The sequence below is a fragment of the Solanum tuberosum genome, unplaced genomic scaffold, assembly GCF_000226075.1.
Source record: "Solanum tuberosum cultivar DM 1-3 516 R44 unplaced genomic scaffold, SolTub_3.0 scf00309, whole genome shotgun sequence".
Lineage (NCBI taxonomy): Eukaryota > Viridiplantae > Streptophyta > Magnoliopsida > Solanales > Solanaceae > Solanum > Solanum tuberosum.
Window position 1 is genome coordinate 550,804 of NW_006239232.1, and position 15,430 is coordinate 566,233.

Consider the following 15,430-nt stretch of genomic DNA (forward strand, 5'->3'; position numbering starts at 1 on the left):
ATTATTATATAATATTATATTATTAATTAATAAAATTATATTATTAAAAAACTTCAATTTAAAACTTTAAACTTTAAAGTTACTTTAAAGTTTCAATTGAATTTAAGTTTAAACTTTAAACTTTAAAGTTTAAAATTGACTTTAACTTTTAAAGTTTATAACTTTATATTGAATTTAAATTTTAAAGTTTAAAATTGACTTTAAAGTTTAAAGTTTAAAGTTTATATTGAATTTAAAGTTTAAACCTTAAAATTCAATTTTATATTAAAGTTTAAACTTTAAACTAATATTAAAATAGTTGAAAATTAAATTTCTAAAATGACTTGGATTAAATATAAGAGACTATTTTAAAAGAAAATCAAGGCGAATAGCCGTATATTTATTCAAATAAATAAATTGTACAATACAAATATTAGAAAGAGACAAAGAGTACATAATCTAGGTATTGAATATTAATTATTGTACTAACAATTGAAACTTTTTTTAAAATCTTTTCGTAACTTTTGTATCATTTCAAAAGAAACATTTTTTGGAACTTGTATTTGTCGTTCTTCTTCCATTGCTTCCATGTCATCATCACTATTATCACCAAATATTTCATCTATTTCGTCTTCTATTTGGCTATTTAATTGTGGTAGTCCGGTATTTCTTCTTTCGGCATTGACCCAATCTCGAAACAACACCGATATTTCCAAACTATCCTTTGCTAATGAATATCGATGATCTCCAATCATAAATCTCGCCGCACTAAAGGCTTGCTCTGAAGCGACCGATGATGCTTGAATCGCTAGCACATCTCGAACAATCCTAGCAAGGGTCGGAAATTGATTTTCACGATTCTTCCACCATACTAATATTGGAGCTTGAAGTTGTCCTTCTTCATGCCTAATCTTTTCCCGTGCCTGATTGAAATATAAATCAAAATCATTATTAGTAGATGATTCAAGCTCAAGATAATCATCCATCCAATCATCCGTATCATCGCTTCTAGGTTTACAAGATGGAGGTTCAACTATTGGAATATTTTTTTCCATAGATTTATATGTATTATATAACTCTCTAGCTTTTATATATATGCTACTTTTACAATCTTCAACACTAGGAGTTTCATCATCTTTAATTTCTAAATTTGCATAAATCTTTTCAACCATTCTTTCAACACCTTTTAATTTGTAATTTGGGTTGAAAGTAGTAGTAGTCAAATAGATTTGAGGAATAGGGAAAAAATATTTTTTGAATTTTTCAATCATAAAAGCAAGGGAATTTTCAAATCGATCTTTTCCTTTATATTTTGCAAATTCAGATGAAATAGCACAAATATTTACTAAAACAGAAGAAATAGTTGGATAATATTGACCAGAAGCAGCATTTGTTGCTTTATAAAAAACACTTAAAAATTCAATAAGTTCTTTTGTATTTTCCCAATCTTCATAGCCAATTCTCAAATTCGGGTCCGCATTATGAGCATTAAAAACTAATTGTACCGGCTCTTGATAAATATAAGCAACTTGAAGCATTTCAAATAAAGAATTCCATCTAGTGCATACTTCTTTTGGAACTTTTCTATATTCAAGTCCACATTCTTTACAACGATTTTTAAATTCTGTAATTCTAGCTTTTATTTTAGCTTTAAAAATCCAATTACAAGCAAGTCTAATTTTTTCACAAGAAATTCCAAATTGAGAAACACCATCCTTTACTATCAAATTATACACATGTGCGGCACACTTAATATGAAAAGAATCATTATCAATTGGACAAAGTCTACATTTTAAATAATTAATTGCTTTTAAATTATTAGAAGCATTATCTAAAGTGACACTCATTATTTTATCACATATTCCATAAAATTGTAAAACAAGGCCTATTTTTGTTGCTATATAAGCACCGGTTTTAGTTTCTTCAACATATTTATATCCTAATATTCGTTTTTGCATGTTCCATTCATGGTCAATCCAATGGACAGTAATTGTAAAATAATCATTACCATTAGGACTACGTCCCATATCAGAAGTAATAGATAATCTACCATCATCATAAACAAATAAACAACGAAGAAAATGACAATATTCTTTTTGATATTTAAAAAGATCACTTTTAATTGTACTTCTTGGAATACCTTCATAATCTGGGTTATACAATTCCCGAATATACTGAATAAAACCAGGATGTGAAGGAAATGAAAAAGGCAAACCACAAACAGCAACCATTTTAGCTAATTCTCTACGATCTTTTTCTTTACTATATGTGCGGTGTGTGCTTCGGCTAGCTGGGTTAGTCATATTTAATACACTTTGAACCATATATATTAGAACCTCCAACTCCCATAGAATTTTCAGGTATGGGTATTCCATTTCTATTAGCCCTTTCTATATCATCTAGGCGAGCAAATTCTTTATTACACTTTCTCAAATGTCTTCTTAGTCGTCATGTTCCCCCTTGTGTACCCGTAGTTACATGTTTCATGATCAATTTACATTTCGTGCAAGTAACAATAGTTTTTTTCCTCATTTTGTACCAAAAATTTCCATACTAAAGATCTTTTAACACGTACAACGGTCTTTGAAAAAGTAGGTAAAGAGGGGACTTCATCTTGTTCCGAAAATTCGATAGTCGGACTAGTAGGGGTAGGGGTCTCATCATCTTCCTTATTTATTTCTACTTCCTCATCTAATTCTTCCTCAAAATTAGTAAAACATCTATTTAAAGTTTCATGATCTACTTCATTTTTGGAATTAAATTCAATGGGTCGTGAGTCTCGTGTAAAGAAGTTTCATCAGCATGAGTATAATCATTAGTATTAATTCTAAATCTAGGAGGTGGCAAATTTTTAGAATTATAAATAGTTCCTCCTCCCCTATTATTTTTTCTTTCCGACATTGGTCTTTTACCACTATATTTTTCCAAATTCATGTTCAACTTTAAAATAATTAATATTATTAAAAAAACAAACAAAGATAATATAACAAAAAAAAATAACTTAATTAAATAAACAAAATAAAAAAATTAAAAGTTAGGAAACGAATTGTACCGAACGTCTAACGTAAAAGTAGACGTATAACCAAAGTCGGAATTGAGAGAAGCCAATTGAAGCTTTCGATTTACTTCAAACAAATCTCCGAAATTCGAACTCCAAGTCAATATCACAAAATAATAATTATGAATTTATGAGAGATTGAAAATTAAGAGATTTTTATAAGATATTAATGAAATAGTTTGTGAATTTGTGATTTAAATGAAAAAATATAGGTATATTTATAGTGTTAAGGGGTAGAGAGGGGTGGGGGGCTGTTTGGAGCCGTTTTGGTCCCCAGCCTAACGGCTTTACAACATTCAACTTTTTAAAAAAAATAAAATAAAATAAAAAATTAAATTGACCGTTGAATCGGACAGGAACCGGTTCTTACCGAACCGGATCAACCGGATAAAAATTTGGGTTCCGTTTCGATATCGGCTCCGGTACCTATAAGACCGGTTCCTTACCGGTTCAAACTTACCGGTACGGGAACCGGACCGAAATCAGATCGGACCAGACAAAAATCGGTCCAATTGCCAGCCTTACTTGGAGCCATATTTAGGTGTATTGTGCTTGGATTGAGATTTTCTTATGGTGGACCTTAGCTTGAAAAGGTTTGATCAGGATCATCAATCGATAATGGTAAAGGTACTCGTGGTTGTTTTTTAAGAGAAAAAAGAGTATTTTCTTTATAAGGAAAAACTCTTTCATGAAAAATCACATCACGAGAAACAAATACTTGATGTGTTTTTAGATCAAAAACCTTATAACCGTTATGACCATATGGATAACCCAGAAAAATATAAGGTTCGACTCTATCATGAAATTTATCACGAGATCGTGGAATAACTGAAGCATAATAGAGGAATCCAAAAACACGTAAATGTGCATAAGAATGTTTTGAGAAAAACAACAACTTATATGGGCTTTTTCCAGATAAAAGAGGTGTTGGTGTGTAATTTATTAAATAAGTTGTTAAAACGCACTCTCCCCAAAATTTTATTGGTAAACCAGCATGGAACCTTAAGGATCTAGCGACATCAAGTAAATGTCGATGTTTACGTTCTACTACACCATTTTGTTGGGGTGTAGAGATACAAGAAAATTGATTTAGAATCCTTATTCCCGGCAACATTGTTGAAGTGAACTATTAGTAAACTCTGTGCCATTGTCACTGCGAATGATTTTAACAAGACGATTGAATTGTCTTGTACCATTGCAAGAAAGGAAATTAACAAATGAAAAACTTCAGTTTTAGACTTAAGAAAATACACCCAAGTAGCTCTGGTAAAATCATCCACAATGGTCAAGAAATAATGAGACTTTGACTATGAAGGTGAATGATAGGGACCCTATAAATCACAATGAATCAAATCAAAGGCTTCATTAGATTTAATAGAACTAATAGGAAATGACTTTCGAATTTGCTTAACTCGGTGGCAAGCATCACATAATCATCTAACTTATTAAGATTAAAAAACTGAAGTTCTGAAACGAAAGACAAACGACTAAAAGATACATGACCAAGACGTTGATGCCACAAAATAGTTTATTCTTTATTTGACAAAAGAGCTGAAACTAGTGCTTGACTTTGGAAATAATAAAGACTATTCTTCAGTTTACCCATGCCAATCAGCTTCCTCGTGGCTAAGTCCTGCAGAACACAAAAGGAAGGAAAAAAATGAGCAACACAATTTAATGATTGTGTCAACTTACTGATAGAAATAAGAATGCAACCAAACATGGCTACATGTAAAACATGATTTAAGGTTATTGAAGAATTAAGAGTCACGTCTCCATAAGTATTAGCAGTAACAGATGAACTAACAGGGACAAAAAACTCTTCTGACAAGTCATATAATCAGACGCTCCCGAATCTAATATCCATTCATAATTAGTGGCAGGAAAAGTAACAGCCTTACCAACAAAGTTAGCCATTGAATCGATACCCTTGGAGTTTTCAAGGCTTAAAAGAGACATAAGTTGGTTATATTATTCTTTTGATAAACCATTTATTAGGGAGTAATCCACACGTTCAATTTCTGATGTTCGACTGGGATTAATTGACTTACCCTTTCCTTTTCTATTGTTTTCCTACCAATCTGGACAGTCATGTAGTTCAAAACATTTATCTTTGGTGTGTCTCCACCGTTTACAGTGATCACAAAATAGTTTGGAGACATCAGGGTTACCTGACAATTGATGAGAATTGAAAGTATTGGTGTTTCTCTTTGAAACAAATGTCGCCCCCTCCAATAAATTATTTTCTTTGTTTGTAGTGAGTTGTTGTTGTCGTTGTTCCTGTGAAGCTAGTACATACACACGAGCTAGAGTTGGTGATGGTTCAATATTTAAAATCTGAGATCGAACAACATTAAATTTGTCATTCAATCCTATAAGAAATTGATGAACCTTCTCTTTTTCCCTTTCTGTTGTATATTCCTTAATGGCACCACAACTGCAGTTTGGTAACTGACAATACAATTCATACTCATCCCATAATTCCTTCAATTTGGTGTAGTAAACACTCATTGTTTGATCATGTTGTTGTGTATTCACGATCTCCATCTTCAACTGGTGAACTCGAGAAGCATTCCCTTGTGAAAATCTCTCTTCTAAATCTTTCCAAAGTTCACATATTGTATCAAAAAAAGCTACACCACTATGAAGTGAGGGATGAAGAGAGTTAAAAATCCAAGATATTATCATGGAATTTCCCTTAATCCAGGCAGCTTCGTTTGTAGAGCTTGTTGTTGGTCGCGAAAGACTACCATCAACAAAGCCTAATTTTCACATAGCCAACAAGGCATTTCTCATGGCCCTCCGCCATGTCGAATAGTTATCATGTGTGAGCAAACACGTGACCAGAGACACTCCAAGGTTATCAGTTGGTTGCAACGTGTATGGAGAATTGTCTACTTCATTATAGTTTCCTGTCATTATTACTTTGTTATTGTTTATTGATGCTCTGATACCATAAATTGGTAAAATAGAGTTTCGATCTTTTTCTTAATGAAAGAGCAAGGCGCTCTTTTATAGATACAAAGTACAAGAACAACCGATGTGGTTAACTCCTACAAGGACACAAATTCTATATCTAGAAGAGTCTTATACGATACAAACTGTATACCAAATCTTTTCAATTCAAAATTCAAACTAATGCATATCTATAAGTAACTACCAATACGCTATTAGTAATACTAACTTGCAGGTGAGAAGTCGACTAAAGGAATTTTTAATTCAACCCCCCCCCCCTTCTTAACTTTTAGATAAAAATATCAGGACGCTGGAGAGTCTCATTTTCAACACATATTTTTATCCAGAAATGATTCTACGTTTCTATCTAAAAATGTCTTTTTTATGTTTTTGGGTGAGTGTGGTTGGATTTGTTGAATATATATAACATTTGAAGATAATTTGAGGTCAAAATTTAGAGTTGAAATTGACCTGAAAAACGTCACTACGATAATATACACATATATCACTGTATATCTAACATAGATTTTTATGGAGATAATAGAAATACATGATACACAGGACATATATGGATATACACAAAAATATATACATAGATATATTAGGAGATATACAACAATATACATCGCCTCAAAAATCCATTTTCATATATCCTCCTTTATACTACAAGTTTAATAAATTTTGTCCCATGGGTAATACTTTTCACTTTGACCTTGAAGATTTGTTCATGAGATAAACATGGGTCAAAAGTTCAAGATCACACATTTTAAAGATTATTGAGTGTAATTTCCCACATGTTTCTGCATGTCTCAATACGCTTGTTTATATACAAATGAAGAAAACGAATAAGCAGTGAGATCTTAATTAAAGATACTTAGCTTTGGACATGTTATTTTGAATTGTGATGGCATTATTGGCACGAATGTTACGTAATTAAATTAACTCGTTGTTCAAATAACTATTCGAAAAAATAAATAAATTATATCATACATGAATCTTAAACATGCGAGGGACTAGATAAATCTTAATGATTTTTTCCAACAAAAGAAAAACGAAGACGAAGAAGTTATACAAGTTACAACAAAATTACAAACTGTACAAAAAAGTTGCAAACGTAACTTATCCTCAATCGGACATACAAACTAATTAATTCTTCTTTTTTCATGACATCAAAAAAGTAATTACTCAAATCGTTTATCATTTCTTATACCAAATTTTGAGCCACCATACATACATTACAAGAAATTAAACATCAAAGTGCTTGCCCAAAATGAATTATACCAAATCTCTAATATACATAAGCTATATGGTTCCATTTATTTTCACCATATTGTATCTCTTACACTTTGACTAAACAATTTCTACTACATTGGAGTATATAAATGGGGAAAACAAGCAGTAAAAAAAATCCAAATTCACACCTATTTTGTGAGTAACTCTTATCGCTATCACTAGATAGTAAACTCTGATCTCTTGCATGTTTGACTTATTTCTACTCATCTTTACTATGATAAAATCAACGTAAAACCCCCCTAACATTTTTTTTATTTTTTTACAACCGAGAAGTGGGATCATATCCGTTAGCATGTCCATTCTTTTTAACAATATCAATATCATCTTCATCAACCATAAACCTCTTCCACAACCAATGTTGCTTCCACACCCTCTCCGTCATCTCCTCAATGGGAACATTCTTCGTCTCAGGCAACAAGAAGAAAACGAACAACGACATAACGAAAATCCAACCCGAAAAGAACAAGAATATGCCATACTTGAAATGACAAAGCATTGAGAGAAATGCTTGTGCCATAACAAACGTGAAGAGCAAGTTAACACACACTGTAACACTTTGACCGGCTGAACGAGTTTCCAATGGGAACGTTTCGCTAGGAATTAGCCATCCTAGTGGGCCCCACGACCACGCGAAAGCCGATACATATGTGCAGATCATAACTACTACGAAGATTCCCCAACCGTGGCTAAGGTTGTCTGAAGTGTCCGTAACTTTGATACCGAGGATGATAGCGACTATTATTTGAGATAGTAACATTTGAACCCCGGCTTCTAGGAGGAGGAATCGTCGTCCGAGCTTGTCAACGGAGTAGAGCGAGACTACGGTGGAGAGAACGTTGACTGCTCCGGTGATGACGGCTGAGTAAAGAGCTGCACTGCTTCCGAACCCTAGTGTTGAAAATAAAACGGGCGCGTAGAACATAATGGCGTTGATTCCAGTGAATTGTTGGAATATCTGTTGCAAAAGAAAAAAAAAATGAATTGTCTATTCCGTAACATATGTGACATTATGTAACGATGCAAAATGATATAATATAACACCAATAATAATAACAACATATATCCAGTGAAATCCCACAAGTGAGGTCAGGGAGGTTAGAATATACGCAGATTTTACCACTACCTCATGAAGGTAGAGAGACTATTTCTGAAATACCCTTGGCCAGAGTGCAACAAATTCCGGTATAAAGAAGAAGACAGAAGAGAAAATCGAAACAGGAAACATTGCAAAAATAGCCAAAACCGCAAAAAAATCATGTGATAATCAAAATGCCATAAGCAACATACTATGGTAGATTATTATTAGCAAACAATAATAAAACATGATAAAATCAAGAACTATAATAATAATATCCTATACAATATAATACTATAATATTGTTACATTATGAAACAATACGTAACAACCATTCAAACAAAGTGTAGGACACATGCATGTTAGTACTACAAAACCTATCTTCCTTTATTTTATTAGTGTGACACTAGAAATTAGGCACAAAATTGAATGCTTCATAACCAAGCATTATGTGAAGAAGTTCAATTAATGGTTCATAATAAGTCAAACTAGTAACTTGAAAAATAATAAATACTTAATTAATAAACTGACCTGGAGGGCAACAGAGATGATCAATTGAGGTCTATTTTTACGTTGGAGTAAATTTCTGAAAGGGTGTTTGACTTCTTTAGCAACACGACTTGCCTCAACAAGTTCCAAGAATTCAGGTTCAATGTTGTCGGTACCTCGGATTTTTCGAAGTACTTCTTTGCCTTCTTCTAAATAACCTCTTTCAATCAAACTGTTTGGGGTTTCAACAACAAATAATGCACCCAAAGTCAACAAGACTGCTGGAAATCCTGCTAACCCTAATGATAATCTCCATCCCCATCCTCCACTAATTCTGCATTTAGAAATATAAGATATGGTTAATTAGTAGTCAATTAAAGGAGTTATTCTAGCTATACCATGAACTTTTATCATTTATTTCGGTTTATCTGTCTGAGTTTGACTGTACGAGGGATTTATGAAAATAATGAAGACTTTTGAATATTGTGATTTTAAACTAAAAATTTGCGTGATATACCAAAATGTCCTTTAAATATTATAAAGATGTCACATGAGAACGTGGAACTAAAAGTTACTCCCTCAATTCCATATTAATTGAATTTTTTAGGTGTTTCACACCCTTTAAGAAAAGTAGATTAGGACATAAATTGAACGTAGTTTTCCATTTTTACCCTTATTAATTATTATCAAATTTATGATTAAAATAACTAAATATTAATTAATCACTAATTCCAATACTAACTAATGAAGGGTAAAATTGAAAGAACACTCTAAATGTAGTCTTGAAAACTGAACAATTAAGTTAATTTAAAAAATGTCTCAATAATTTAATTAATATGAAATGGATGGAGTATTAAATACAGAAAATGACATTCTTTTTTAAATTAAATTTAAAAAAAATGAAGCATAAGAAGTAGGAATATACTCAATGCATGTTGATGGTTTAATCTTTTAATGGTCCACTCTTGTTTGCTAGACAATTCAAACAAACAAATAAAACTTGTATTTATTAGGAGAAATTTTTGCCAATATACACTTTTTTTATTTAGAAGTGTATAGTAGTACTGTGGTAGTTGAAAAGAAATAATTCCAGTCAAGTGGAACAATAAAGACAAGTACACAAAATATCACACAAGAATAAATGAAGTGTCAAAATCAGACCCTTTAAAAAATAGTCTCTTTAAAAAATGAAGAAAATTAAAAATAAAAGAGGCGTTAATCAAAGGCTCCAATTTTTTCAACCATGTGGACTACTTATGCATTTTTTTAGACCAAAAAATCAAATTCATGACGTTAAATTTTATTTGGTAGGACATGGTGGGTAGGTAGTGACTAATATTAGTAATAAACTAGGGCCAAAAAATTGACTAATGAACATTATTTTACAGTAAATTATAGGTAAACAAATTACACGTGTAATCCTTATATATACTCCAATGTTAATAAAAGCAAACATTTTAATTTATTTCTTACGTCAAGATCACATAATTGAACGTCATAATAAAATAAATATCAAATGCGAGTAAATTATTTTTCCGAGAGGGGGAGAAACTTACTTGGCTGTTCCGTAGTTAACGAGGTTGGCAAAAAGAATACCAATAGTTACGTTAAGTTGGAACAAAATGTTAAGTCCTCCACGAATTCTTGTTGGTGCTATTTCTGATAAAAATAGTGGAACTGCCTGAAAATATTCATGCACATTAAATTTTAATTTTGAGATAAATAGAAGATAGAAAAATTCGGAAAGAAATTTTCATAAAATTATATAAATTAATAAAATCAAAAAATTACTCAAATAAAATATTGAAAGAGCTTTCTCGTATAATCTCCATATGATAAAAGGGATTTTTTTTTTCTTCACGAGTGACTTGCAAATCCTTTTTAAATAAAGTTTTATTTTATCAGATTCTTAAGAGGACTAACTTTAAGGTTTCTTTTAGTTAATGAAATGGATAAGATAAAAATAAATGTATTGTTCCTTTGGGAGCTAGCACACTTAAAAGTACGTGTATTATATGAAATATCACATGCATTTATCTTTAAAAAAAACTTACTAACCTAAAAATATATCAGTCATATTTGACCCGCCCTCAAGCTATCGTGTCAAATATAGTAAACGTAACGACTTATATATATTTCTGAATCAAAAGGTGTAAGGATAAGGAGAAAAATAAATTAAGGTAGTGGACATCTATCAAAAAAGAAAAAGTGAGAAGTGATGGGAAAAAGAATAAAGTTAGTAATTAAAATCAAAGAAATTAGCTTTGCAAAGTGGGAAAGTTACAAGGAAGCTGCCTATGGAGGACTTTTCTAGACAAAGACAAACCTTTCAATCTCCACCTAAACTTTATTTATTTTCTTATAAAGTATGATTCTATAAGAGTCTAACTCACATGTGTAATACAAACAAAGTCCCTGACCCAAATTATTTCTAGCAAGAAAACCAAAAAGTTAGGAAAATAGCTTTGTGAGATTTGGACTTAAAGAATTATATATACTCTTGCTTTTTCAATTTGTTTTTTTCCGGACACCACAAAAATTAAAAATCAATTATTTTTTAAAATTTCATACCAATCAAAACATGATAAACAAATCAAAACGCTATAAATATCAAAGGTAGATCTTTCTCACCTACCCACCCACCCCCCTCAGTTGTGGACCCCGACGTCTCCCATTTTCCACAACATGGCCACCGTGGTCTATGGCCGACCACAGCGTCCGATTATGACAAAAAAAAAATTATTAAAATTAAGATATTCTTGAGAAGAAGAATCATATAAAAGATTCATGTGTAATTATTATATTATTTTTATTTCTCTCTCAACATTTAAATTTTTTTAAAATATCTGATTTAACCGGAACATATGGTACTTTAAAAAGATATATACCACTTATCATATTAATCTTAAATAAATAGTACTCTATATTATATATATATATATATATATATATACTACTTTTCTAATACCAAAAAAAGAAAAAATTAGGGACAGTTTTCTAATAGAGGAAGTCTAATATACCCAAGTCCCAATCAAACTATAAAAGAGAAAAAAAATAATGAAAAAAATACTAGCGTGGTCCTTGCACATGCAATGGAAATTGAATATAATTGTATTAGGCTATTAGCCTCTTTATTTTATTTTGTATTTTGAACTGTTAACTTTATATCATTATCACCCATTCCTTATTGAGGGTAGGTGGATTAAATTAAAGTTATATGTTCTTTAATTTATACATTTCTAAAAAGTCTCATAATTATTTCATTCATCATCAAAATGATGGAAATTTATCCATTTTCAAAACGTATTTACTATAGCAGTCAAAAAATATTCAGACAAACCTGATTGGCGAAACCAACGCCACAACCAAGGAGAATTCTTCCAATAATAAGCATAGCTAAATCTTGAGCAGCAGCATTTAGTATAACTCCGATGATAAAAAAACAACCGGCGATTAACATAGTTAATCTCCGACCAAGTTTTCTTGTCGTGTAAGAAGCGAAAAACGTCGCCGTTAATCCGGCTAAATATAAAGATGAAGTAAATAATTGTAGGCCTTGATTATCGTATTTGCAGTAATTACTGTCTAAACCTGGCTCCTTTGTTCTCTTGTAAACCGTTGGGAAGAATTTTTTTAAAAATGGATCCATCGATGTAACACCACCTGTATTTTTCAACAAAATAAAACATTATTAATCGATTTTTTTTTAATAAAGTAATTCATATGTTCTTGATTTTTGATATGTTTTATTTGTGACACTGAATATGTTAATGTTATTGTTGTTGTTAGATGAATAAGTTGATTTTATAAATATTCAAAAAAAAAATCAGTTTCGAGAGAGTTGGGAAAATCCCACTTGGTCGGAAAAGTTTAAATTTCTTCTTTTTCTTTTTGTACTAAAAAAGGTATTTTTTTTTTAAAAAAAAAAGCTTTGAAAGCAATATTGCAGATTTTAGAAAGATTCAACCAAGTATGACTTTGGTCAGCATTAATTTAACCCATAAGGGTAAAAAGGGGAAAAAACAGAAAATTTAGCATTTAAAAATATTCCAACGGCTTTATTCAAATTTACATTATATATAAAAGAAATTTTATTATGTACGTAAATATTGAATTTCTTTAATTTATTTATTTGTACTATTTTATACTTCGAATCCACTTACTAAAAAATTCAATTCCGATACTGTTTAAATAGCACAGTATTTTATATATACTCTATCGAGTAGATTCAGAAACAAAGAAGGGAATGTTCAAAAATTTTGTAACGTCATGATCATCATCATAATATAAAGATGGAAACCAAAAATAGGTTTATTAAAAGCAGAAAATAAAAATAAAAAGCGATTATAATAAGAATATGAAGTAATATAATTTAATTACCAGAAACTCCAATATCATAACCAAACATGAGTCCTCCGGTAGCAGCCATAATACAAGAAATGATAACAATTGGTGTGATTTTAGCCTCGAAATGCGTGCCTCCGTTACCGGAGGTCGAAAATCCTCCACCGGCCATCGTGTTACTAAGTTTTCCGGCTTCAAATGTAGTAGTTAATAACAAAAAAGAAGATAATTTGTTATATAAGAAAAAAATGTAATGAAAGAGTTTGATATTTTTGTGTGATGAAATTATGGGGGCTATATATAGAGTAATGGGAAACAAAAAGAAGGAGAATTAACAAAGATGGAACCCTACGCCACTAAGTAGCTTTACACGTGGAATATAAATGAGTTGACTATATTAGTTTGTGAATATTATTTATTAAAAAGGTATATAGTAGTAAAAGTTTCTTGCTACACGGCTGTGTACTAGTCAACTCAAACGTTTGTTAGTTTTTAGAAAATAATGTTCACATAACACATATGGTTGGCGCGACTATTGGGTGTTTGGGATATTAAAAATGTTCGGAATGGATGAGATCTATCTATTTTTATCAGATGTTTAGTTTTTTGAAATAGTGTTTAGATTGTTATGATTTTCATGTGAGTAGAAACATAAGCCTTGTTGTTTATTGAGGCTTTAATTAGTCATCAAATCATCATGTGATCAGGTTACCAACTTTATCAATCTTTCAAATTGGAATAGACATTATCAATTTTCATATATGATCTTACGACTTTTCATAGATTTGTGTTTTTGATAAACAATTGTTCGTGAGGAGGCATAATTTCGAGTTATTGGGCTTACAAATGGAGAAATTCCTAGTAAGGAGCATTTTTCCCCTTTGATTGATTTTACGCTAATATATTTGGATTAGTCGGTTGACGGTAATTTTTTTCTTTTTAAGAAAATTGGGTAGGGAAAGAAGAAACGAGGGAGGAGAGTATAAAGTGGGAATTGAACCCTCACCAATCACCAACAAGATGAAATTAGTTTAGATATCCAAATATCTGAGTTACCAATATTAATTCCATGTTGATAGTAAATTTCGATTAATAGATGATTATAAATAAATAAAAAATTGAGAGAACAAATTTTGGTAAAATATAATATTGATATGTGTTTAAGAAAAGTAGTTTCCTTTAGAGCTAAAGAATACTAAAAGCAAAAATACACTTTTCGTAAAACATTGATATGTGAATAAAAAAAAAAGATTAAACAAGTGGATAATTAGGTTATCCTGTCGTGTAGCACAAATTGTACGTTATTTAATAAAAGCTAATGCAACTTTACAGAGTATCCAATTGTTTTGGACTTTCTTTTAATCAAATTGCCAACGGTCTAATTATGCCACCAAAAAAAGAAAAAGAAAAAGAAGAAGAGGGTAGGTAGTATATAGTATATACTGTACATATAAACAACTGCATATTTTAAAATCTTTTTTAAAAAATAGTGTTTTATTTTTAAATTATTTATGTAAACTCGGTATAATTCCACATATGGGATTTCAGGAGGATAATGTTTACGCAGATTCTTATGTATCTTGTAATGACAAAGAGATTGTTTCCGATAAATCTTAAGGTACAAGACTACATTATCTATTAATCTCATGGTTTTTCTATTTTGTTTATTTGAATTTAAAGGGAAAAAATTACGAAACAAACCGTGTTTTCTTTTCCCAAAAATTAAAAATTAAAAATACACGTACCATGTTACTAATTATTATCCTAATACAATTAACGTAGACTCTGAAAGTTCATTTCGTGATTTCTTAGAATATTAGGAATTACTAATTATTATCCTAATACAAAAATACATGTTCTGAATGGTATATTGCGCATTACGAAATAATGATATATTGCGCATTACCAGGCCTAATAAAATAACAAATTATTAATTTTAATTCTGAATGGTTAATTTCTTCTTATAATATTAATTAGTAGGAATTATTGGACCTCACATGATCACATGAAATTTTCGTAAATATAACAATAATTTGGCCATATATAACAACAGTGACGAAATTTTCACCTAATTATGACAAATTAGGTAAACGAAATATACGTGGATTTTGAGAAGATTAATTAGAGAGGATAATTAAATAAATTCGGAATTTCTTCGAAAAGTTAATGCGTATGTCGTTAAAAATATAACAAAGAATTACGTAAAGGAATAATACTATAACCCTCCCTGGAAAATT

General features: G+C 30.6%; 1 protein-coding gene across 1 annotated transcript; it reads right to left on the minus strand.

The window, feature by feature from the left end:
• Nucleotides 1–7,170: 7,170 nt before the first annotated feature.
• On the minus strand, nt 7,171–13,470 carry LOC102591841 (sugar transport protein 13). The gene is made up of 5 exons (XM_006359848.2): nt 13,230–13,470; nt 12,190–12,512; nt 10,406–10,530; nt 8,892–9,183; nt 7,171–8,240 (listed from the first exon to the last, which is right to left on the minus strand). Exons 1-5 carry the CDS (start codon nt 13,363–13,365, stop codon nt 7,545–7,547), a joined length of 1,572 nt encoding a protein of 523 aa, XP_006359910.1. The 5' UTR covers nt 13,366–13,470; the 3' UTR covers nt 7,171–7,544.
• Nucleotides 13,471–15,430: the final 1,960 nt, after the last annotated feature.